General features: G+C 37.5%; 1 protein-coding gene across 6 annotated transcripts in view; it reads left to right on the forward strand.

Annotated features, from left to right (window-relative positions):
• The window catches only part of LCA5L (lebercilin LCA5 like), a 79676-nt gene that overhangs the window by 25020 nt on the left and 27545 nt on the right, over positions 1 to 27111 (forward strand). For 5 of the 6 annotated variants that reach the window (XR_012487988.1, XM_074300497.1, XM_074300499.1 and 2 more), the window contains exon 4: positions 22431 to 22942. Coding sequence is in view for 5 of the 6 variants with exons in the window: in XM_074300497.1 (XP_074156598.1) it covers positions 22431 to 22942 (512 nt within the window). In the remaining variant the exon portion in view is untranslated. Of the gene's footprint in view, positions 1 to 22430; positions 22943 to 24978; positions 25395 to 27111 lie in introns of those variants that run through there. The other variant, XM_074300500.1, reaches the window with a different exon arrangement.

The following is a 27111-nucleotide window of genomic DNA, read 5'->3' on the forward strand; positions in this document are numbered from 1 at the left end:
GAAAAGGCAAATCTTTTCATAGCTTCCTTACCTAGAGGGATAGAATAGAAACAATCCTTAATGTATATAATCCAAAGAGGCCATTCTCTAGGCAATTGAGTAGGAAATAGAAGTCCAGGCTGAAGAGTTCTCATAGTTTCCATTTGTTCATTTACCTTTCTTAAATAGTCAACATCCTCCATTTTGCAGATTTCTTTCTTACAACAAATCCTGGGGAATTCCAAGGACTTAGAGAAGGTTGTAAGTGTCCTTGATTAAATTGATTCTGTACTATATGTAATAAGGCCTGTATTTTATCGCTACCTAAAGGCCACTGTATCAGTTTTCCATTGGATACGAACAGGTGAAAGTGTTGACAGACCCAAAAGCAGCCCCGCCTAAAAAAATGAAGTCATTTTTAATCCTAATTGTTGTCAAATGTCTCTTCCCCACAGATTGATGGGGATTTTTCCAACTATACAAGGAGTAAAAACTCCTGTCTCACCTTCAATATTCATCTCAAATGGATAGCACTAATTTCAGCTGCTATTGATCCTTCTATGCCAGACATGTAGGTGTCTGCCTTAATCTTTGGCCAGTGACTGGGCCAGTTGGCACCTTTAATGACTGTGCGATCTGCACCAGTACCTACCAATCCTTCTAATGGTATGCCATTTATATAGATAGTGAGCATAGGATAGTCAGCTGTAACTGCAGCAATCAGAAATATTCCTGGATTTTGTTGCTTGGAGTCAGAATCTGGGCAATTATCACCAGATTGCTTATTAGGAGTCTGTATCAATAAACCTGATGCTACTACTTCTCCTGTTGATAAGTCACACATCGTCTACCTGTATTAGTGACTGGAATGTTATCTACACATTCCCCAGTTTCCTATATCAGTGTAAGGATGGACCCTGTTTTGTAAGTACTCTCAGGGGGTGAAATGGTTAAGCCTACTATGCCTGAAGGCAAGAGATCCATAGGCTAGAGAGGAACAGATTTCACCTCTCCAGGGAGTATCTCAGTTGTCCCAGCTGCATACAACTCTGATCTCCCCCATTGTAATCCCTTTCTCCCATCAGCTTGCTTCCTGGCTGATTGTATAATCCCTTTCTCCCATCAGATTGCTTCCTGGATGATTGGTCATGTCTGGGGACTGAACTTCTAGTTACTCTCTGGGTGTAGCATCAGCTGCCATCATGCCCCAACTATTTTTTGCCTTGGGCCTTGGGGCTGAGCCCCTCATCCCATTTCCCTGAATCAGTCTACATTCTGATGGCCCAATGGAAGCCCCTGTTGCATTTTGGACAAGGGCTATTGGGTCTTGTTTCCACCCTATTTTCTCACTCTGTCTTTATGCCAACATTGAGCTTTCAGATACCCTACTTTACCATATTGAAAGCATTGACGAGTCTTTCTGGAAGTCCCTTGCCAAAAGGGACCCTGTCTTCCTATGTTCAGATCTTGGGAAGTCTGCATCATAGCCTGGCTATAAAATGTATTTGTGCCCACTGTGGCACAGCGTTTTGTGATCTCCTCTAAAGAAGCATCTTTATGTAGTCCTAGTATAATCCTTCTACAAACCTTATTACCATTTTATTTAGCAAGTTGCCTTATCAAAATGTCTGTTACTGTATTTTCACCATTAGTCCATAGGACAGCTATCGGCAAATGTCCCATAAAATCAGCAAAGGGTTCATTTGATCCTTGTGCAATTTTTGTGAAGGCCTCTCCCTTGTGGTTTTTACTGGGGATAAAAGTGCATGCTTTGATAGCAGCAGCAGCAATTTGCTCATATGCTGCTAAGGGATAATTAATCTGTGCTGAAATGTCTGCATAAGAACCTACGCCTGTTAGTTGATCATAGGTGATTGGAGTATTAACTCTACTTTGACTATTTTGTTGGGCTAACCTACAGAGCTCACTATATTCAGAAAGCCACAAGTTTTGTCCAGGTTCTAAGCATGTCCTTGCTATAGATTTCCAGTCCTTAGGGGTTACGACTTCATAAGCCAAATTCTATGATAACATCTTAACCTAAGCTGACTTTGAGGATTTATAAATCAAAAAGAGTGTATCTTCTACTTTCTTGAACTGAAGAATTAAACTGTTAAATCACAGGCTATATTCCTATTTTCAAATCAGCTAAATCCTGCCCTTCTTCTGTGGCTTTAAGTAGTGCCTTTTTCAATCTAGTCATAGGAGGGGGTGATTGCTGTGTGGAAAGTGCTGGTGGTATCACTGCCCCTCCCACTACTCCTCATCCCTCCAACCTGGAAGGTGGAGTTGATGGGGGCATGTCAAGGACCTGCTCTGGTATGGGTGGAGTTGTGAGAGGGAGAATCACCACACCCTTCAAGTTCACTTAATTCCTCATGCCCTCTGGTGATATTGCTATTAATTCTTTCTTTGTCTTCCTCTTTTTCCTTATACTTCCTCATATGGGTGTTCTTAAAACTTTTCTTTTTTCTATAACTTGCAGGATTCTTTAAGGTTAATTGTATTATGTTGTATTTATAGAATGTTTCCTTGGAAATTTTTTTTAATTTAATTTTTATTTTATTTTATAATTATAACTTTTTTTTTTGACAGTACATATGCATGGGTAATTTTTTACAACATTATCTCTTGCGCTTAACTTCTGTTCAGATTTTTTCCCTTCCTCCCCCAACCCCCTCCCCCAGATGGCAGGCAGTCTTATACATGTTAAATATATTACAATATATTCTAGATACAATATATGTGTGTAGAACCGAATTTCTTGTTGCACAGGAAGAATTGGATTCAGAAGGTAAAAATAACAGTTTACACTCATTTCCCAGTATTCCTTTTCTGGATGTAGCTGATTCTGTCCATCATTGATTAATTGGAATTGGATTAGCTCTTCTCTATGTTGAAGATATCCACTTCCATCAGCATACATCCTCGTACAGTATCATTGTTGAAGTGTATAATGATCTTCTGGTTCTGCTCGTTTCACTTCGCATCAGTTGATGTAAGTCTCTCCAAGCCTCTCTGTATTTCTCCTGTTGGTCATTTCTTACAGAACAATAATGTTCCATAACATTCATATACCATAATTTACCCAACCATTCTCCAGTTGATGGATATCCATTCATCTTCTAGCTTCTAGCCACTATGAAAAGGGCTGCCATAAACATTTTGGCACATACAGGTCCCTTTCCCTTCTTTAATATTTCCTTGGGATATAAGCCCAGTAGTAGTATGGCTGGGTCAAAGGGTATGCACATTTTGATACCTTTTTGGGCATAATTCCAGATTGCTCTCCAGAATGGTTGGATTCTTTCACAACTCCACCAACAATGCATCAGTGTCCCAGTTTTCCCACAGCCCCTCCAACATTCATCGTTATTTGTTCCTGTCATCTTAGCCAATCTGACAGGTGTGTAATGATACCTCAGAGTTGTCTTAATTTGCATTTCTCTGATCAATAGTGATTTGGAACACTCTTTCATATGAGTGGAAATAGTTTTAATTTCATCATCTGAAAATTGTCTGTTCATATCCTTTGACCATTTATCAATTGGAGAATGGCTTGATTTCTTATAAATTAAAGTCAATTCTCTGTATATTTTGGAGATGAGGCCTTTATCAGAACCTTTAACTGTAAAAATGTTTTCCCAATTTGTTACTTCCCTTCTAATCTTGTTTGCATTAGTTTTGTTTGTGCAGAAACTTTTTAATTTGGTGTAATCAAAATGTTCTATTTTGTGATCAGTAATGGTCTCTAGTTCTCCCTTGGACACAAACTCCTTCCTCCTCCACAAGTCTGAGAGGTAAACCATCCCATGTTCCTCCAATTTATTTATGATTTCGTTCTTTATGCCTAAATCTTGGACCCATTTTGATCTATCTTAGTATGTGGTGTTAAATGTGGGTCCATGCCTAGTTTCTGCCATACTAATTTCCAGTTTTCCCAGCAGTTTTTGTCAAATAATGAATTCTTATCCCAAAATGTGGGATCTTTGGGTTTGTCAAACACTAGATTGCTATTTTTATTCACTATCTTGCCCTGTGAACCTAGCCTATGCCACTGATCAACTAGTCTATTTCTTCGCTAATACCAAATGGTTTTGGTGACTGTTGCTTTATAATACAGTTCTAGATCAGGTACAGCTAGACCACCTTCACTTAATTTTTTTTTCATTACTTCCCTTGAAATTCTCCACCTTTTCTTGTTCCATATGAATTCTGTTGTTATTTTTTCTAGATTATTAAAATAGTTTCTTGGAAGTCTGATTGGTATAGCACTAAATAAATAGATTAGTTTAGGGAGTATTGTCATCTTAATTATATTCGCTCAGCCTATCCAAGAGCACTGAATGTCTTTCCAATTATTTAAATCTGACTTTATTTTTGTGGCAAGTGTTTTGTAATTTTGCTCATATAATTCCTGACTCTCCTTTGGTAGATATATTCCCAAATATTTTATACTATCAACCGTTATTTTGAATGGAATTTCTCTTTGTATCTCTTGCTGTTGGATTGTGTTAGTAATGTATAAAAATGCTAAGGATTTATGTGGATTTATTTTGTATCCTGCAACTTTGCTAAAATTCTGAATTATTTCTAATAGCTTTTTAGCAGAGTCTTTGGGGTTCTCTAAGTATACCATCATGTCATCTGTGAAAAGTGATAATTTGATTTCCTCATTTCCTACTCTAATTCCTTGAATCTCTTGGCTCTTATTGCCGAGGCTAGAGTTTCTAGTACTATATTGAAAAGTAATGGTGATAGTGGGCAACCTTGTTTCACTCCTGATCTTATAGGGAAAGGTTCTAGTTTATTGCCATTACATATGATGTTTACTGGAGGTTTTAAATATATGCTCCTTATTATTTTAAGGAATAGTCCATTTATTCCTATACTCGCAAGCGTTTTTAGTAGGAATGGATGTTGGATTTTATCAAATGCTTTTTCTGCATTTATTGAGATGATCATATGGTTTTTATTAATTTGATTATTAATATGGTCAATTATACTAATAGTTTTCCTAATATTAAACTAGCCCTGCATTCCTGGTATAAATCCCACTTGGTCATAGTATATTATCCTGGGGATGATTTTCTGAAGTCTATTTGCTAATATCTTATTTAAGATTTTAGCATCAATATTCATTAAGGAAATTGGTCTATAGTTTTCTTTCTCAGTTTTCGATCTACCTGGTTTAGGTACAAGTACCATGTCTGTGTCATAGAAGGAATTTGGTAGGACTCCTTCAATCCCTATTTTTTCAAATAGTTTACATAGCATTGGAGTTAGTTGTTCTTTAAATGTTTGGTAGAATTCACATGTAAATCCATCTGGTCCTGGGGACTTTTTCTTAGGAAGTTGGTTAATAGCTTGGTCTATTTCTTTTTCTGAGATGGGGCTATTTAGACTACTTACTTCTTCCTCTGTTAATCTGGGCAAGCTATATTTTTGGAGGTATTCTTCCATTTCATTTAAGTTATCAAATTTATCAGCATAAAGTTGAGCAAAATAGCTCCTAACTATTGTTCTAATTTCCTCTTCATTAGTGGTGAGTTCACCCTTTTCATTTTCAAGACTAACAATTTGCTTTTTCTCTTTCCTTTTTTTAATCAGGTTTACTAAGGGTTTGTCTATTTTGTTGGTTTTTTCATACAACCAACTCTTAGTTTTATTAATTAATTCAATAGTTTTTTTACTTTCAATTTTATTAATCTCACCTTTTATTTTTTGAATTTCAAGTTTTGTGTTTGTCTGGGGGTTTTTAATTTGTTCCTTTTCTAGCATTTTTGGTTGTAAGCCCAATTCGTTGGCCCTCTCTTTCTCTATTTTATGCAAGTAGACTTGTAGAGATATAAAACTTCCCCTTATTACTGCTTTGGCTGTATCCCACACATTTTGGTATGATGTCTCATTATTGTCATTTTCTTGGGTGAAGTTATTAATTATGTCTATGATTTGTTGTTTTACCCAATCATTCTTTAGTATAAGATTATTTAGTTTCCAATTATTTTTTGGTCTATTTTCCCCTGGCTTTTTATTAAATGTAATTTTGATTGCATTGTGGTCTAAAAAGGATGCATTTACTATTTCTGCCTTACTGCATTTGATTTTGAGGTTTTTATGCCCTAGTATATGATCAATTTTTGTATAGGTTCCATGAACTGCTGAGAAGAAAGTATACTCCTTTCTGTCTCCATTTAGCTTTCGCCAAAGATCTATCATATCAAACTTTTCTAGTATTCTATTTACCTCTTTGGCTTCTTTCTTATTTATTTTGTGGTTTGATTTATCTAATTCTGAGAGTGCAAGGTTGAGATCTCCCACTATTATAGTTTTGCTATCTATTTCCTCTTGCAGCTCTCTTAATTTCTCTTTTAAGAATTTAGATGCTGTACCACTTGGTGCATATATGTTTAATATTGATTCTGCTTCATTATTGATGCTGCCCTTTAGCAGGATATAATGCCCTTCCTTATCTCTTTTAATTAGATCAATTTTTGTTTTTGCTTGATCTGAGATGAGGATGGCTACTCCTGCTTTTTTGGTTTTGCCTGAAGCATAATGGATTCTGCTCCACCCTTTTACTTTTAGTTTGAATGTCTCACCCTGTTTCAGGTGTGTTTCCTATAAACAACATATAGTAGGATTCTGACTTTTAATCCAGTCTTTTAACTGCTTCTTCTTTATGAGGCAGTTTGCCCCATTCACATTTATGGTTAGAAGGACTAATTCTATATTGCTTGCCATCCTATTAACCCCTGCTTATGCTTTTCCCCTTTCCTTCCCTCTTACCCCCCTACCCAGTATTAAACTTGTGAACACCACTTGCTTTTCACAGCCCTCCCTTTTTAGGATCCCTCCCCCACCTTAAAGATCCTCCCCTTATTTTACCCCTTTTCCTCACAATTTCTGTATTCCCTTCCCCTTAGCTTACTCCTTCCCTTTCACTTTTAAATGAAGTGGAAGAAGTTTCACCATAAATCGAATATGTCTATTGATACACACTATGTTCATCTCCCTCCTTTCTTTCTCTCAGATATAATAGGTTACCTTTGCCTCTTCATGAGATGTAGTACCACCACTTTACACTTTTTTATGATATAATTTCCTTTCCACCTCTAGTTTCTAAGACAAATTGTACATATGTTCTTTACATATTTTTTTGGCAGAAGTATAGTTCTCAAGATTTCTTTTTACCTTTTTAGAAATCTCTTGAGTTCTGTATTTGAAGATCAAACCTTTTATGTAGGTCTGGTTTTTTCATCAAAAATAGATGGAATTCATTTATTTCGTTAAATGTCCATCTTCTTCCCTGGAAAACGATGCTCATTCTTGCTGGTAAGTTATTCTTGGCTGCATACCAAGTTCCTTAGCCTTTCGGAATATCATGTTCCAGGCCCTTCGTTCTTTTAATGTGGACGTTGCTAGATCCTGGGTTATCCTTATTGTGGATCCTCCATATCTGATGTTTCCCTGGAAATTGAATGAGAACCTTTATCATTGTAGTATTCACATAATTGATCTCCTACTAGTTTCCATTTATCTGGCCCTATATCTTCTTCCTTTAAGAACCAAGGGGACGTGCATTCTAAGGTACCCAAGAGTCTAGCAATCTGCAGCCAAGTTATAATTAAGCTTTGTCCCTTGATCATCTTAAGCATGCTTTCTATAGCTCCTCCTCAGGGTGGGGTGGGGGTGGGGCTGGGGATGGGGGAGAATCTTTTCCTAATATCTGCCTCATTTCAGCTAGAAAAGGTTACTAGTTTAGCCCTTATTAAAGTAAGTTCCCTGTTTGTCTATTAAAATACTCACCCTATTTCCTGGTCACCAGCAAACTTCTTCAGTGAAATTAGGGTCCTTGGCCCCACGTTGAGTGCTAAATGTGAAGGCCGAGTTAGCACCCTGGATGCCCCAGAATCAGCTGGAGTCAGGATAAGCAAAAGTCCTTGGTCTTTATTCTTAGTCTTTAGGAGTAGAAGTGAAGGGGATGGACAAAGGATCTCTGTGACCTTTCTTTTCCTCTTCTACCTCCAAAGTGACTCTGGCTTGTCTTACTCTATCCCCTAATCCTTCCCACAATTCTCTGTATACCTCAAAAGATTGAACCTGCACAGTATAGTGGGAAGGGCCATTTTCCAAGTATATGCTAATAGAGTATTGTCCAATTGGTAATTAACCTTAAGTGATCAGTTGTCCAACCTCAGTGCATCAACTCAGAGTTTCAGCCCTTTACAGCAAGGACTTAGGGCAAGGGCATGTCTCTCCCTGACAACCCCAGAGTTTTCAGCAGTACAAAGGCTCCCTGTTGCAGCATTTCAGGTCCTTTGCAATTAGAGCACCATCTTAGCCAGAGAATCCAGTTTAGATGGACAGTTCACTGTGCTTGGTAGTCTTCAGTCATTTGTGCACTTAATTCAGCCTCTGCTTATATAGAGAGTACCAGGGCTCAAGACAGTCATGCTGCCCATGCCAAAAGGGGCACCCCAAGTCTTGGGATTCCAAAGGAGAGAAAGAGTGGGGCCTGGAGTAGCTCCATCTGTCCCTGCTCAGAAGAACAGGAGCTACTAGGATCCAGAAAGGCTCCAGATTTCTGAGCAGAATATGCACAGATCATGAAGGCAGGCAAACCCCAAACTTTAGAGGCCTGATCCCAAATCTTCAATATCCTTTGAGAATGCTGAGATACTAATTAAGAAACTGGGGTTACAGGACTGAAGATTGCCAGTCCCAAGACAGGTATCTATATCTTGGAGATTTCCTACAAGCAGGCAATCAGAGAATAATCTGCCAGAGCAATTCCAACAGAATAAGGGATTTCAAAGCTAAAGCATCAAGTAACCATCCCATATATAAAGTTCTTATACATCCATAACAGCTATAGTTATACAATTTTAACAATTTCCATCCCAAATCTTAAACACACCGTAATACAGTCAATAATTCATCAACCACTTTCACACTCCCCATATTAGTCCAAATTACATCAGGAGCAGGGGTGATGATCTCAATCTAAGCTGCTTCAGGCTGAGAAAGGGTGCAGGCTCTTAGTCCATGCAGGGGATGGGTATGGCATGCTGACAGCTACCAAAGCTTCAGATGGGCTAATCCATATCCCAGAACAGGTTCAATAATCTGTAATTTGACCAAAATCTAGAACAAAAAAAAAAAATCTAACAAAGGTTAGAACAGTCTGAGATAGAAAGACTTGCTCTACAAGACTGCTGCAAAATGTGAAGAGCCAGCAGTTTGCTATATGAAGAGATGAGTTTATTTCATAGGACAGGCAAATGGTGGTTGTCCCAATAAAAACAGCAGTTAGGTTTCACAGACCATTGTTAATTGTCCTCTTATAATTTAGAAACAGTCCATCAGGACTTTACTTCCTTCCAGTCTTCAATTCTGCTTTCCACTGAGTACCTCTGCCTCAGGTTGTTGTCTTGGCTCGGGTCATTGTCTTAAGAGGGAAAGGAAACTGTACACTCAGAGCCAGAGACCACAGAGAAAACTACTCCATGAGCACACCTGTCCTTGTTCATGGTGCATAGTCATCTCCCTAATAGACCCCAATCCCAGACAAGCCCCCATGTGTGGGATGTAAAGACCTTTACCCAAAAATGACTATTCAGAGATCACTCAAAGTAGAAAGCATAAAATTGTTTATTGTAGAACCTCATGAGAAGTGGGTGGTCCAGCCGTGTATTCATACAATACTTATCTTGTAAGTTCTTCATCTTTCCATCTCATACAATATTAAGTGCCTACTATATTCCAGGCACTACACTAAGTTCTGAGAATACAAAAAGAAACAAAAGATAGTCCATGTTCTCATAGAGCTTGCTATGATTTACGTGAGAAACAACATAGAAATATATATATAAGTTAGACTCTGTACAAGATAAATAGGAAATAATTAACAGAGGGAAAACTCTGTTATTGGAAGGGTTAGGAATAGATAAAATGACTGTAATTGTAGAAAGAGTCTAGGTTATGATGGATTTTGAATGTCAAATAGAATATTTTGTATTTGTTCCTAGAAGAAATCAGGAGCCACTGGAGTTTTTTGAGTAGAGGAGTAATATAGACATCTGCTTTAGGAAATCATTTTCATGGTTAAATCAGGAGAATGGGTTGAAATACAGAAAGACTTGAGGCAGACAGACTCACTAGCAGACTATTGTCAAAAATCAAGTTGTGAAGTGATGAAGTGTGATGGTAATTTCAGAGGAAAGAAGTAATATTTGAGAAATGATGCAAAGATGAAATCTTCAGGCCTTGACTACAGTTTGAACATGAGAATGAAAGAGAGAAATTGAAGATGAATTCTAGGTTCTAAGTCTGAGGAAGAGGGGTTGGGTTGTTGCTCTCTAGAGTAAAAAGAAAGATGGTAGGGGTAGAAAAATTCTGAGGGAAAAATAAATGAATAAATGTTTTGGGCATGTTAAATTTAATATGTCTACTGGACATCCAGTTTGAGATGTCTGAAAAGCAATTAGAGATGCAAGATTAGAGAACAGCAATGAAATTGGGCAAGACAAAGCAGATTTAAGAATCATCAGCTTATAAATAATTAAATCCATGGGAGCTACTGAGATTACCAAGCACAAAACCTGGAGGGATACCTGCAGATAGAGGCCATCATCTCTATGAAAGGTTCAGCAAAGGAAACAAAAGATAGGTAGATAGGTGGAAAAAAAAAACAACCAAGAGACAGGTGTCCTGAAAATCTAGAGAAGAAAGTATCAGAGAGAGTGATCAAGAGTCAGAGACTGCAGAGAAGTCAAGAAGAAAGAAGACTGAGAAAAAACTATTGGATTTGGCAACTAAGAAGTCACTAGTAACTTTGAAGAATGATAAAATCATAAAACAAATTGTAAGGCTTTGAGGGAAAATTAAAAAAGAGAAAGTAGAGGCACAGATTGTAGATGACCTTTTCTTTTTTTTAAATTTATTTTATTTTGTATGTGCCAAAATGTTTGTGGCAGCCCTTTTTGTAGTGGCTAGAAACTGGAAAATGAATGGATGGCCATCAATTGGAGAATGATTGGGTAAATTATGGTATATGAATGTTATGGAATATTATTGTTCTGTAAGAAATGACCAACAGGAGGAATACAGAGAGGCTTGGAGAGACTTACATCAACTGATGCTGAGTGAAATGAGCAGAATTAGGGGATCATTATACACTTCAACAATGATACTGTATGAGGATGTATTCTGATGGAAGTGGATATCTTCAACATAGAGAAGAGCTAATCCAATTCCAATTGATCTATGATGGACAGAATCAGCTACATCCAGAAAAGGAACACTGGGAAATGAGTGTAAACTGTGAGCATTGTTTTTGTTGTTGTTGTTGTTGTTGTTTCTGTTTTGTTTTGTTTTGTTTTGTTTTGTTTTGTTTTGTTTCTCTTCCCAGATTATTTTTACCTTGCGAATACAATCCTTCCTTTGCAACAACAACAACAAATTCGGTTCTGCACATATATATTGTACCTAGGATATACTATAAGATATTTAATATGTATGGGAATGCCTGCCATCTAGGGGAGGGGGTGGAGGGAAGGAGGGGAAAACTCGGAACAGAAGGGAGTACAAGGAATAATGTTGTAAAAAAAAAAAAAAAAAAATTTACCTATGCATATGTACTGTCAAAGAAAATGTTATAATTATAAAAATTAATTTAAAAAAAGCTAAAAATAAATAAAATAAAATTTATTTTATTTGAAAAAAAAACAGTAAGAAAAAAGAAAATCAGAAAAGAAATACAAAACAAAATGAAACAAAAAGAGAATAATGTCATGTTCCCAGCAGAACATCAAGGAAGATTCAAAATATATAAGAACAAATTACCAGATCAAGAAAGTGTGTGTGTGTGTGTGTGTGTATAAAATAATAGAAAAAATTATATTCATGAATGTCCAATTTTTTTTTTAATTTCCTTGTAAATTGTTCTTTGGTTTTCTGCTGCACACCTTATTCATTTTATTCTTCTTCCCCTGTTTCATCCCTCCACCACTTTCAAGCAAGTTACATTAAGAAAAGGTACATTTATATATACATATGTAGATATATACAAACATACACACATCTTCCTATCTCTGCTGATTCTTTAATTAAACTCTGCTCTATAACTTGCCTTGTTATTACTTAATCTCCCCCACCCAAGGATCCCTTCCTTGTCTTCTTCCTTCTCCCTTTGCATCCCCATCTTCCCATCCCTCCTCCCTTATTTCTTTCCCCCCCCCCCCCCCCCCGAGGGTGGGGTTAAGTGACTTGCCCAGGGTCACACAGCTAGGAAGTGTTAAGTGTCTGAGACCAGATTTGAACTCGGGTCCTCCTGAATTCAAGGCTGGTGCTCTATCCACTGTGCCACCTAGCTGCCCCCCCTTATTTCTTTATAGTGGAGGGTCTTCCTCTCCCATCTAATACCTCTGTATCTATTCTTCTTTTGTATCTCATTTGTATAATATGATTACTATTTTTACCTTAACTCTGCCAATCTTTTTTTTTTTTTGAGCTACCCTATTGTTGATGTGAATCTTAAACATATAATATACATTTCTCATGTAAAAAAACAATTTGTCCATATTCAAACAGTGTGTCAATGTTGGATTCCTTAAAATTGATTTTTGATATTGACTCTTATATGTTAACTTTTCTGTTAAGTTCAGGTTTGGTTGATAGAAAGTCCTGAAAATCTGCAAGTTCATTGAATATCCATTTTTTCTCACTCAAAATTATAAATAATTTTGCTGAATATGATATTTTTGACCTTAAGCCTAGTTCTTTTGATTATCAGTAGTATGATTCCAGGACCTGCATTCTTTTATCGTAGCTGTTTATAAGTCTTGTACAATTCTTATTATAACTCCAGTGTATTGAATTTTTTTTCTTGTTTCTTGCAAAATTTTCTCTTTGATGTAGGGATTTCAAAATTTGGCAATGATATTATTCTGTGTTTTCCACAAAGGATCTCTTTGAGGTGGTGATTGGTGTCTTATTTCTACTTTTCATCACTCCAGGAAAATTTTCTAAGATTATTCCCTTCATTATTGTGACAAGATTTTCTTTTTGGTCACAACTTTCTGCCAGTCCAATTATTCTTATATTTTCTTTTCTTGATCTCTTCTCCAGATCTTTCATTTTTCTTATACAATGTTTCACATTCTATTCTATTTTCTCATTTTTTATAATATATATACATACATATATATATATATGTATATATATATATATATATATATATTTTTTTTTTTTTTTTTTTTTTTTTTTCCCTAGAGTAAAGCAGAGTTTATTGTACATTCTCTTGAGAAGGGCGTCCCACCCTTCGAGCAGACAATCGAAGAGAGGAAGCGCCTCCTGTTGGCAGGACAGCACCTTTAATCCCTAACGCAAAACCACCCCCTCCTACCACTGACCCTCATCCTCATTGGCTGAGAGTCTTACATTCTAAACGCTAGATCTACCCATGAAGTTGAACTTGACCAATAAGTACATAGTTGCCCATATTTGACTGAAATAGGGAAGAAATTGTGTCATGGGAGGATAGCAGGAAGGGGACTCAATTATGCCCTTGAATCAATGCTCAAAGTCCTTCAGGCCTACTAAAACTCTGAAGCAGATGAAGCCTTACTCAATTTTCACAACTGTCTTGAAAGATCTCACCTCATCTCATTCAGTCCCTCCTCTTATTTTGTACACTGAGATCTCTTCAAATTTTTGTAATATAATTTCACATTCCCTATGGAATTCCTCATTTCCTTCTAGTTCCTGTTGGTCTTGGGCCACTGGCTCCACCCTTACCCTTTTAACAGCATCCATCTAACAGACCTTTCAGCTTTCTCTTCTAACCTAATCATTCTAGATAATGAGTTTTGGACAATTCTGGTTATTAATCAGACCAAACAAGGGATGCAGATAGGGAGTAATAATAACACCACTAAGAGCTATAAGGCCAAACCAAAGGAGCTGCTTCCACCAGCTTTCCCAAACCAGGACCACCAAGAAGTATTGAACAGTGAGGTCCAAGTCTACAGGAAACATGAGCAAGTTTCCTAATGTTCTTAGGGATTTCTCTTACTAGATTTCCATGTCATCAATCTTTATACAAAATGTTGATAAATTTAGTTTAGCACAAACTCTCCCTTCCTCAGCCAACAAATAATCCAACACAAGTCTGTGTTCTAAAATAACCTCTCTGGTTCGAGTAGCTTCATTAGCCAAAAGATCTAGTGCCTTAGCCATATGATTGGTAATAATCTCTACAACTGTTTGAAGCCTAATTATCCTGTTCAACATATATATTGGGGTTCTATATCCCCAGCTTCCATCTTGAGCCCAGGTGGCTGATTCATACTCTTTTAACTATTCTTTCCAGAGGCCAGGCGTCACCCCAACCATTCACATCTCCAGTATGAGTAATGGAGGTATCTAAACTCCATTTCCCTCTTCCCAAATCATCATACAACTGAATCCCTAAATATTGGTTTGCCTGTTCAGGAAGAAAGAAAAATTTTGGCCTTAGTAGTCCAATGTAACAAATCCCTGTCCAATTAAGAGGTAGGTGAGTATAGGCAGTTAAACCACAGATCCAATAATGATCCTTTAGAGCAGGTTATTCCCTTGGAAATATGTCTGAACTATTCCTTGTAAAAGGGTAATATTGTTGGTCTCTCATCCCTAGGGGCTCCCCCCCACAAAGATGACATAATGACATTTCTATAAACCTTGCTCCTTCCTCCAACTACAATTGGCAACTGGCCACTGATCTATTAGGTTAAAGGTACTCCAAAATGTGGGATACAGAGTCCCATGTTTCCCAGGTGTCCCTGGAGTGACATTGTACCAACCCCATTGATAACTGTACCCAATGTATATGTTCCCTTTAGGATCGGTTACTAAGGACCCAGGCTGGGCTTAAGGGGACAGGTACCCATGGCCATTGGTTTAATTATTGGGATACAACACAAATCCAACAATTTGATAAGTTAAAAGTTCTCCCCTATATTCTGCATGAGCAGGAGGAACTAGGTCTCCTTTCTGGAAAGTAAAGGTCTGGTTTCTATGGCTATCATGAGGAAATAGGTAAATCCAAAGCTCAGGGAAAGCCCCATGAGGTTCAACTATTATAACACTGTGAAGTTAAGGTGAAATTCCCAAGTGAAAATATATCAGCTTCCAAACAGGCAAAGAGACCCAAAGTAAGAAAAGAAAAGTCACACAGTTACATTGCACTGGATTCAGAATCAGTGTTCCCATTCAGTGCCTCTTATGTAATTTGAGGTCTCCCCTGTCTTCAACTGTCCACTCTGATAAAGGTGGCACCACAGGTCCTTTTCTGGTGTGATGTGTCCAGCCTCGTTCCTGGGTGCGAATCACAGTGTCTGAGGTCAGTGCTACCTGGTAGGGTCCATCCCAGCACAGAGTCAGCTTCTGTCCTTCCAGGAATGGATCAACACCCAATCTCCAACCTGAATTCTATGAACAGGGAAACCTCTGGGTTGCTGTGCAGCAAATTACTTGACTGATCTTGTCTTCCACCAACTGGTCGAGATTTTTCCTTTGCTTTTCTCTGAGGTTCTCCACTTTGGGCCCATTTTACATTGAGAAGCAAGGAGAAGTTCCTGGATGCTGGTGGGCTGCCTAAATCAGGGCAGGGAGCCTCCCCGCTAGCACTCAAGAGTTCACTTACTCACCAAGTAATGGATCCTGGAAGAAGCCTCCAAACTCTGTGGTACAGGAATGGTGAGAGGTCACCATTTAATAAAAAAAAAGCTGGAGAGATCTCTAGAGTAAAGCAGAGTTTATTGTACATTCTCGAGAGAAGGGTGTCCCACCCTTTGAGCAGACAAAGCAGACAAAGAGAGGAAGCCTCTGTTTTGTTATTTCTTAGTGTTTCATAGCTTCACTGGCTTCCCCTTGCCCAGTTCTGATTTTCAAATAATTCATCTTTGAGACTCTGTACCTCCTTTTTTAGTTAGTTAACTTTTTTCATAATAATCTTATTTTCCTTAGACAGTTATTATTATTTTTAGTTGTCTCTCATTTGATTTTTAAATTCTCTCTGTGAACTATTTCACGTTGCTCTTTATAGCCTCCTCTGAAGATGAACCCTGGTCTTCCCTGTTCCCATAATATGTTTCAATGGTGGAGTTCTTTTCTTCTTTGCTGGTTCATTTTTTTTAACAAGAGGTATTAGTGTAAACACCTCTAATCGTGGGATGGGGGATGGTGCCTCAAACTTCCCTTCAACTCTCCCCTCAGACTAGGAAACCCAAAGTAAGAGCTCCACCCTCCTGCAAGTACCCACAGCCAGGAGCACCCCTGCCCCACTGCTTCTGCACTCACTGGGTGCTGATTCCTTCTCTCTTCGGGCTGAGTTTCAGCAGCATAGCTGGGCCTGGCATTCCTGATCATCTGGGATTGATTCAGTCTTCTTGGATACAGATCCCAACTATACAAACAGTCTAGGAGATAAAAGTGTCTATGGTTCCAACTGAGGCTCCAGCCACACCCAGCTAGCCCAAGGGGTCCCCATTTGATGTTTATGCAGAGATAGGTCAAAGGTATTTGCACTTCAGACAGGTTAATCCCCAGCCTAAGATTTTTCTTCAGATCTTTTCAAGTTGTATCAGGAGGACCCCAGTTCTCCCCCAAGTCTTTTTGAGTTTTCACCAGTCTGTTTGCCCTAAAGCAAATTTGTTCTATTTATGGGGAAAATCAAGAGAGGTTGAAATTTATCATCCTACTCCACCATCTTCCCAGCATCCTGCTTAGTAGATGGCCTTTTCAAGAAATTTAGATACAAAGGTGAAAATTAAAATGATATTGAAGCATAAAACAAGACATTTTATTAATAGTGACACATATACTAAAATAGTAGTGCTGGTACCTCAATAAGAAGCCAGGGACCTAAGTGTTATGATTCTTACAAGGTACTATGACAGTGGAATTAATAAGAGATAATAATTATTTAATTTAGCATGGTTCAGTGTGATTGAAATGATTCTGCAAGGACATGTTATGGGCCAGAACTTGAAACAAAGTACTAAGTGGAATTGAGGAGACAATGGTTAAATCTAATTTAGCATTGATTTAATCCTACAACAAATAATGGTTTCCTAGTGAAGTAATGATTTGAGAGTACTCAGTGTACAGCATATAAGCAAGAAGCTCTCAGGGCCAGACCCACAAGCCCACTCTCTCAGAGGAGGAGACAGATTCATTCCCACTTCTACCTTTGTGCTGGATGGAGACATTAGGAGCACGAGAGGTTGAAGCTGAAGCTGGCAGAGGCAAAGGACTAGTGGCAGAGATAGGCCTCTAAGAAAGCTAACCGGGCACAAGGAAGGAGACAATACTTAAAAGGAAACAGTAAAGAATTTGGACTTTAACTCCTGGCTGAATTTGAGGTGATTATTACACAGAACTGAAACAAAGGCTGCTCCCAGAAGCCCCCCAAGGACCCTGCTCCCAGAGAACAGTATATTTTAGAGAAGAATATTACACCTAAGCATGATCAATTTTTTAGGCTAGCATTCAATTGAGCAATAAATTAGGTAGGTGGTTTCTAGGAATTATAGTTTCTAGTTATAGAAACTATAGTTTCTATAGTTAGGAGATATCTTGAACATGGAGGGTGCTACATTTGTGAGTGATGTCAAGATTAAGAATATGATCATCTTTTATGTGTGGCTGATAAGGGGTTAAGTAGCTCATAGAGTCAGCTCTTGAGAAAGAGAGTGACTCTTGTTGAACAAGGAGCAATGATTTGTGATCACGGGAATGGTAAGCTGAGGGTCATAGCTAGTTGCTCATGAGGAGGGGTGCCTTGACAGGACCTCTTGCCTGTGAGTGAGCTGCTGAATTGCTGGATTGGCTCTCCTCCCATTGGCAGATACCATGCATATGCAAAGCCCATGAGCTGCTTCTCTGAATGGTGATTAGGATTGTTTCTGGTTCATGTGCTGATCATGCTTGCAAAAATGTATCAACAAGGCTGTCTGGCATAATAAACTGGAGCTCTTTTCACACACTATGAGTCTCCCACCTCATTCATGTCACCCTGAGCACATAAAAGACAGCCGCAACAAGTTCTTGTCCTCAAAAAGTTCACAATCTAATGGGGGAGAAAATATGCAAATAAGCATATACAAAGTAAACTATACACAGGATAAATAGGAAATACCAAAAGGAACACACTGGAATTAAAAAGGATTGAGGCAGGTTCTTTGTAGAATATAAAATTTTAGCTGAGAATTAAAAGAAGTCAGAACACTAGTTGGAGTGGAGGAGAATATTCTAGTCTTGGAGGATAACCAGAAAGAATACTTAGAGCCAAAAAATGAACTATCTTATTGGTGGACATCCAGGAGGCTAGTGTCACTTGACTGGAATACATGTTGGGGCATAAGGAATAAAAAGATGAAAAGATCAAAGGATATGAAGAAACAGATCTCAAAATAAGAATTGCAATGTATTCAAAACCACATCTATGTATATTCTAGATCACTAAAGATAAGAGTAATGGCAAATCAAAACAACTGCAATTTTGCAAAGATAAGTTTTAAAATGGCAATAAAGATCATAAAAAAGAGAAAAGAGAAAAGGAACTATCTATACAAAAATATTTATAGCTTTTCTGAGCAATGCAATGATCCAAGACAACTCCAAAAGACTCATAATGGAAAATGCTGTCCATATCCAGAGGAAGAATTGATGGAATCTGAATACATATTGAAGCATATTATTTTCACTTTATTTTCTTAGCTTTTATCATTTTGTTCTATTTTTTTTCTTTCATAGCATGACTGATAGGGGAATGTGTTTTACATGATTGTACATATATAACCTATATCAAATTGCTTACCATCTTAGGAAGGAGGGAGAGAAAGGAGAGAAAAAAATTTTAATTTCAAAATTTTATTTAAAAAATGAAAGTTAAAAATTGTCTTCACATGTAATTGGAAAAAAATAAAATACTATTTAAAAGAAAAATTGCTATAGCCATGTTGGAATGATTATGGAATGTTACACATACTAATACATTATTTGTGGAGCTGTGAAGTAATACAACCATTTTGGAAAATAATTCTGAATTTATAAGCAAAGTAACTAAAATTTTCATGCTCCTCAAACCAGAAATCCCATTATTTGGCTTAGGAAGCCATCAATAGTAGATACATTGGTTGGAGAATAGCTAAACTGTGGGACATGAATATAATAGAAATATATTGTGCTTTTAAGAAATTAGGAAAATGGGGCAGCTAGGTGGCACAGTAGATAGAGAGCATCAGCCCTGAAGTCAGGAGGACCTAAGTTCAAATGTGATCTCAAATACTTAACACATCCTAGCTGTGTGATCCTGGGCAAATCACTTAACCCCAAATGCCTCAGTGGGGGAAAAAAAATTATAAAAGTGATGAATATAAAGAAACTTGGAAAGTTTTACCTGAATTGATGCAGAGTAAAGTAAACAAAGGCAAGAAAATAATATACATAACTACAATGTAAATAGAATGAACACACACAAAGTAAATGTAACAAAATTATAAAGATAAAGTTTGGGTGGAAAGAAGATATGAGTGAATACCCCCAATCTACCCCTTTGTGGAGGTTGAGAGGTTCACAGGCATTACACATTGTACGTTTTTAAACTTTTTCAATGTATTGATCATTTGTACTTTTTTTTTCCCCTTTTTTTCCCCTCCCATATTTTTTGTCTTCAAAAAATACTAATATATGAGATAGCTTTCTGGGAGAGACAGAGCAAAAGATATTGGGGAAAATTATAATGGTGTAAAAATCAGAAAAATCAATAAAAACTTTAAAAATTCAACTTAATTATTTTTGTATCTACTACATTGTAAGTACTGCTAGCAGTGCTAAAACAACTAAATTTCATTTGGGATGTGTTATAGAGAGAATTCTTCTAAGTCTATAAAGTGGTTTACATGACCTCTCAGGTCCCTTCCAATTTAGATTCTGTGATTCCATAATTCCTGCTCTCATTAAACTTACTTATAGTTTAATAGAAAAATAAAGCAAAACATAAGACTTTTCTCTTTTTTCTCTCTCTCCCTCCCTTCTGTTCCCTTTCCTTTCCCCTTCCCTCCTCCCTTCTTCTCTCCCTCTCTCTATCCTTTCCTCCTTCCCTCCCTCTTCCTTTCCTCCTATCTCTCTTTCCTCCTCTTTCCCTCCCTCTCTCTCACCCCTCCTTTCTCCTTTTTATCCCTCCCTCTCCCTCCCCTCTCTCCTTTTCTCTCTCTTTCTCTTTCCTTTCCCTTCCTCCCTGTTTTACTTTTCATATCTTCCCCCATATCTTTATGTATATATAAATAAATGTATATATACAGTTACATAGATATGCATGTGGGTATATATGTATGCATCCCTGATTAATCTTATTCACTGGCATAGCCTGTTATTATCTTCTGCAATGATTTATATATCTGGCCCAAACCTCATCTCTGAATTACCAGTTTCCTGCTGTTTTTTTCTTTCTAGATGAATCGTTAATATATGAAACTTTCAAACCTTTCAAATTTTATTTGACATTATTTTTCTTTAGATATTCTATATACCACATATAATATTTATTCTTCTATACAAATCATATTCCCTCCTTCCAGTTCCATTCCATTCTAATTCCCAGTAATTAATGTGTTCTCTCCTTATCTCTGTTTTTCAGAATTTTAATCTTTCAAGGTGAAATTCTTATGCAACCTATTCTAGGAAGTCTTCTCTTTCTCCTCCTTCACAAACACACATACAGGCACAGTTGTTAGGGCTCTTCCAAAGAGGTCTGTGGACATTGGGGATAACTTCTGACTATTGTCACAACTACCCACAGAGCACTGGGTTTAATCATAAACTATATCTTTTATCTAAGTAGTAGACTACCTGACTTTAGAGAGGCATATCATCAGATTGATGGCAAATTTTTCAGGCACAGCTCTCCAAGACATTGTACTAGATGAGTTACACCAGTGAAATCACAGGTCATTGAAATATTGAAACTATATTGCTTTTCAAAAGCATACTAATTGACAGTCTGCAATGGTATAAAAATGTACCTCATCTTGCATAGAATTATCTGCACTGAACTGTATTATTTTAAGCCATATTTAGTTGTCTTAGTTCATATTTTTTCTGTTTGTTAAAATTCTGGAACTCAAAAGTTTTTTTTAATAGCTTTTTATTTACAAGATATATGCATAGGTAATTTTTCAGCATTCACAATTGCAAAACCTTCTGTTACAACTTTTTCCCTCTTTCCTCCCTCAGAGCACTGCAGTGCCCAGGGAAAGATTATACACTAGAGAAAGAGGAGCTCCCATACTAGAGCAAGACATGCATTATGTGAGAGCAGGTGCCAACTAGTAGCTTTTTTGGCAACTCTCCAGCCCCTTATATTGTATTATAAATACAAGGTGAAACTAAGGAGATTTGTACCCCAAATGATATTCTAATGAAGGGAGCAGCCATAGACCCTAGTCTCTATACCATGAAGAGTACCTTGAAATATGAAATAACTGAGGAAACTATTTTGAGCTTCTGAGCATATCAGTTTATAAAACAATGCATGCCAATTATATAACAAATTGGGACTAGTCCTCCTCAACTTGCTACTAGAGACAGATTTTAATGCATTAAAGGAAAACAAGTTAATCAGAAATAAACCAAGATATATGTTTTGGTAATCCGATTTCCATTAGAGGAAAGATTATGGGCTTTTCAAGTTGAGAGGGAAAGAACAAAAGGTGCAATTCCATGAAATCATAAAAATAGGTATCCCACTACTCCCCCTTCAATCAAAGAAACAAATAATAATTAGTTGGTCAATGTAGGGCAATATGTATAATTGTGAGAAAAGTACTTATATGTTCTTAATCTTCAAACTTGATTGAATTTCTAGCCAGCATAACTAGGTAGGTCAGCTTTCCAGCCATTCAGGGTCAGATTCAAACCTAAATAAAATTTTCTCACAATTCCTCACAATGGAAAAGTTTTCTCATAAGATTTAGAGCCCAAAAGACTTCCACTATATTTTGGGGGCATAACTGCAACACAAAACTTGAGTTTTAAAGGCAAAGAATTAAAATATGCAACAAGTGCACAGGATTTCTTTATAACAGGCTGATTAAGACTAGTAAAGTACATAGTAAGATACAGATAGTTCACAAACCTGAAAGCATACTGCCTCTCATTTTTTTTCTCTTACTATATAATAATAATAAGGGAATATTTATTAACTGTATGCCATTTGCTAAATAATGCATATTTATTCATGACTTAGAATGATCAATAAGTTACATACAGTTTTAACTTTCCATATATGAGGATGAATATAATTTCTACATGAACTTCCTATAATTATATGTATTGTATGTATATACATATGCTACTGTATTGTGTTACATATTTTGTTTGTAATGGAATAATTTTTTACATAGGATTCAAGGAAATCTCACCTGAAAAATTGCCGAACTGGAATACAGCCTTAACTTCTCAAATTAATATCATTACCCAAAAAAGAGATGCTATGGCTCATCGAATAATGTCAGCAAGGCTTCATAAGATTAAGGAACTGAAAAATGAATTAGCTGATATTCATCGTAAACTAGAAGCAACTGTCTTAGAAAACCAACTCTTAAAACGACTTCAATTCAGGCACTTGAAAGCAATAGGAAAATATGAAAATTCACAAAATAATTTACCCCAGCTTATGGCTAAACATCATAGTGAAGTAAAAAATCTAAGGCAACTTCTTAGAAAATCTCAGGAGAAAGAAAGAAATGTATCCAGGAAACTTAGAGACACTGACAGTGAGTTATTAAAGACCAAAGATTCCTTGCTAACATTGCAGAAACTTTCTGAAGACAAAAATCTCGCAGAGAGGGAAGAACTAACTCAAAAATTGTCTGCACTTAGCACAAAAATGGAGGCCAATGACAAAAGAATACAGGTTTGTTTTTTTAACTATGATTTAAAATTTTTCATATAACAATAGCTATTTTATGTATTAAAATGTATTAAAATTAAATGTATTAAATGTAATTAATGTATTAAAATTAAAATTATTTGGTATTTTGTAATATATGAGGCAGTGTGGTATACTGGAAATGTTGTTAGCTGTGCTGGTAAGTAAAACCATAACATCCAAATTTTAAGTCTTAAGTGGTTCTGAAAGGTGAAAGAAAAAAACTATATTGAAATCAGTATAGGCATTAAAGAAAGAAAAAGGGATATTAATGCTAATGTTTTAAGTCACATGGTGGGAAAAGACAATATATGTTTGTATGAAGAAATTGTTCTGAAGCACTAGCAGGAAACTTATTTTCCATCTAGGACTATGACCAATCTTAAAAAAAAAATCAAGTCATGGCTACATTAAATAAAATAAAAAATTTAGTGGAGAGGGGTAGTGTCTAACAACGAACATATAAAATACTTTTAAATGAATAGAGCATGTAAAATTCTATTCAATAACTAAATCATATTAACACATTTTACCTATAGCTAAGAGCATATAAGGGAAAAAGAAAGGGAAAGATATAATGGAAAGAAAAAGGGGCTGAGTTGGGGATGTTACACCCCTATGGACTACTCTAACCTGGTAGCTCCCCTTAGAGCTACTCTAAATGCCCGTCCGTCGACTGCACGGCTAGGCCACACTTACCCATCTTCAGGCACAAACCCGGATTCCATAGGTACCACCATTAGGTATCTGATTAGTAATTGCAGAAGTCCCCATGTGGAGTCCCGGGTAAATAATGGGATACTTGTGTGGGATCTTTCTTGGGCCTACCACCAATCCATGTGGAGCAAGAATGCTCATGGTCTCTTTAAGCAGGACAGACGGATCTTCCTCACTGTTCATTGATAACAGTATATCATCTATATAAGGCAGTAGCATGGCATGAAGCCATGCCTTCCAAATTGGCTCTAGCACTTGCACTATGTACACCTGAAACAAAGTGGAGCTACAACAAATCCCTTGGGGGAGAACTTTCCATTGGTAGTGCAAATCAAGTCCTACATTGTTAATAGAGGCAATGGTAAAAGTAAATCTTTTCTTATCTTCTGGGTTCAGAGGGATGGAGAAGAAACTATCTTGTATGTCTATTACTGTAACTACGCAGCCAGTGGGTACTAGATTAGGAAATGGCATGCCGGTCTGTAGGGCTCCCTTAGGTTCAATAGTAGCATTAACGGCCCTAAGGTCCACTAGCATTCTGAATTTTTCACATTTTCTCTTTTTAATAAATACAAGGCTATTCCATGGGCTGGACATTGATCCTATATGTCCAGCCTCCAACTGTTGCTTTATAATTTCACATAAGGTTCGGGTTTTATAAACTGAGAAAGGCCATTGAGGAACCCAAACCAGGGTGTTAGATTTCCATATTAATGGTGTAGGCGTGATATGAAACAACACCAAATACTCAATGACCCCAATTTAAAATCCTGTGGAAGGTTGTATATAGATTGAGGCTCCATAAGCCTTCAATATGTCCCTGTTCCATAGATTGTATCTGAAACTTGCAACCACCAGGGGTTGGAATATCCCCTGTTTGCCTGCAAACTGCCAGGGCAGGTCTTCTGCTGCAATCTCTTTAGATATAGCAGCTGCGAGGGCATCCATTTGAAAGGCACTGGAGACAACATTCTCACATCTCTTTATCATCTCTTCCAGGCCAGCTTCCCCATCTATAGTAGGCATGGCCCTCTGGCAGTTAGTATCAGCATTCTTCATTGCCAATTTCTGTATAAGGAAGCTGGAGGCGTCTCCTCTGTCCACAGACCTCCCAATAGCCACCTGTAGGTGGGCCACAAAATCAGGAAAAGTTTCATCTGGGCCCTGTTTAATCCTAGTCATTGAGGGCTTCTGTTTTCCAGAAGCTTGAATTTTGCTAAATGCTTTTTGGGCACATTGAGACACAGCTGCATATACTGCTGCATCATATTGCATTTGATCCTCATTTCTTTTATATTTTCCAGCTTTCTGTATTATTTGTCCTGAACTTGTCTGGGAATCTGCAAAGCCTTCACAAGCGGGCTCAGAGGGAGCGGATGGGAGACATATCTCTTCAGGGAAGGAGGGGGATGAGGAGGAAGGCCATGCCTGAGAGACAGAGGCAACCTTCCCTCTGTTTGCTTTCTCCTCCCTCATCTTATCACCCTCCTTTACTTCAAGGTCATATGTGTCTCTGCTTATTTTCTCATTACTCATCTTATCCCTGCCCCCTCCTGTTCCATCATATCCATTTTCTGCTTCTTCCTTACTACCTCTTCCTTCTTTCACGTCACATCTACCTCCTTCATCTTCCTGTTTATTTCCTGATTCTTTTCCATAGTTAACTTCCGCCGGCTCCATTTTATGGGCCCGGCTGGTCCCGGTGAGTGCCGGTTTATGACCCTCATTTGTTTTATGACTCTCTGTTTTCACTTCTTTATCTACTTTTAATGGATTGCGGCTTGCACCTCTTAAAAAGTGCCCCCAATCACTTGATGCCATTCCGGGATGGCTCCCGGAGTTTCCTTATCATAGGAAGCCATCTGACTACCTACTACCTCCCACTTTTTAAAATCCATTTCCATTTCTACTTGCTTTAGTATTTTAGAAGCTTCTTTCCCTGGTACCTTCTGGTCTGGGACCATCACAATAACCTGTCCTATTTTCCTAACTTTCTACTTACTTTAGAGCAGAATTCTGTCTCTCTTCCCACCTGTAGGCCTGCTACAAGGTGAGGTCCTAGCCAAAATTGTCCCACGTTGAGCGCCACTTGTTACACCCCTATGGACTACTCTAACCTGGTAGCTCCCCTTAGAGCTACTCTTAGGGGAAAAGAGAAAGACAAAGGTAAAATATTTAACCTATGCCTTCAGACCACAAGGTCCATATCCTTGCCATTGCCACCCCAACAAAAAAAATTGCCAGATAAATAATTCATTAAAGAATCTAATTGGGACAAAGATAGTGCTGAGCAGCAAAGAATCCTGAGCCTGAGTTCAAATTTGGCTTCAGACACTTACTAGACACTGCCATAGCTTACTAGCTGGGCAAGTCACTTAACTTTGTTTGCCTCACTTTCCTCATCTGTAAAATGAGCTGGAGAAAGAAATGGCAAATCACTCTAGTATCTTTGCCAAGGAAATAAGCAATGGTGGCAGCTAGATGGTGAAATGGACAGAAGACCACCCTGGAGTCAGGAGGACCTGAGTTCAAAAGCAGTCAGGAGGACCTGAGTTCAAAGGCCTCAAGCACTTAACACTTGCTAGCTATGTTTCCCTGGGCAAGTCACTTAACCCCAATTGCCTTGCAAAAAATAAATAAGAAAGAAAGTCTGAAGTGGGATCACAAAGTGGCTAATACAATTGAGACATTTACAAAAAATGTCATGTCCTCTAAAAATTGGAAAATGCTAAAATTTGTGATTTTTAAATAACTACATCTATCTACAAATAAATACATTTAGAGTTTTCTTGACAAAGATACTTGTAGTGGTTTGCCATTTTTCTCCTCCAACTCATTTTACATATGAGGAAACTGAGGCAAACATGGTTAAGTGACTTGCTCAGGGTCAAAACAAGGAGTCAGTATCTGGGGCTATATTTGAAGATTAGTCTTCCTGACTCCAAGTCCAGGATGCTTATCTGCTTTTCCACTTAGTTCCTCCTAGCCACAATAGTCTAGCAGAATGGAGTTGAGATAGTTTGATTAGCCCTGAAGGGATGGACAGGGAAACAATCATCCACCAGAGCAATACTCACCTGAGACTTTCTGTTCATCTCCCCAGACCAGTCATCCTAAGACTTTGGGGACTAGGGGAGTTGGGAAGAGAAAGGGAAAGGACTAGAACTCAGCGGAGATACCACAGATTGCTACATCTAGCAGAGAATAGTAAAAATAGAAGAGAAGCAGACCATATATACTTCTCATCACTATGATTAGGAGATATATCCTTAACCAAACAAGGAATGGAAGTAATTACATGTTGTGCACAAAAGCTGATTGTCTTAAGACATAAAAACTTCAGAAATAAATGCAGAAAAATGGAAATAATATAACCATTCTTTACTGATCACAATATAATATAAATTATATTGTCACTGGAAGGGTCACTGGAAAGG

This window comes from Sminthopsis crassicaudata, chromosome 3, assembly GCF_048593235.1.
Source record: "Sminthopsis crassicaudata isolate SCR6 chromosome 3, ASM4859323v1, whole genome shotgun sequence".
NCBI lineage: Eukaryota > Metazoa > Chordata > Mammalia > Dasyuromorphia > Dasyuridae > Sminthopsis > Sminthopsis crassicaudata.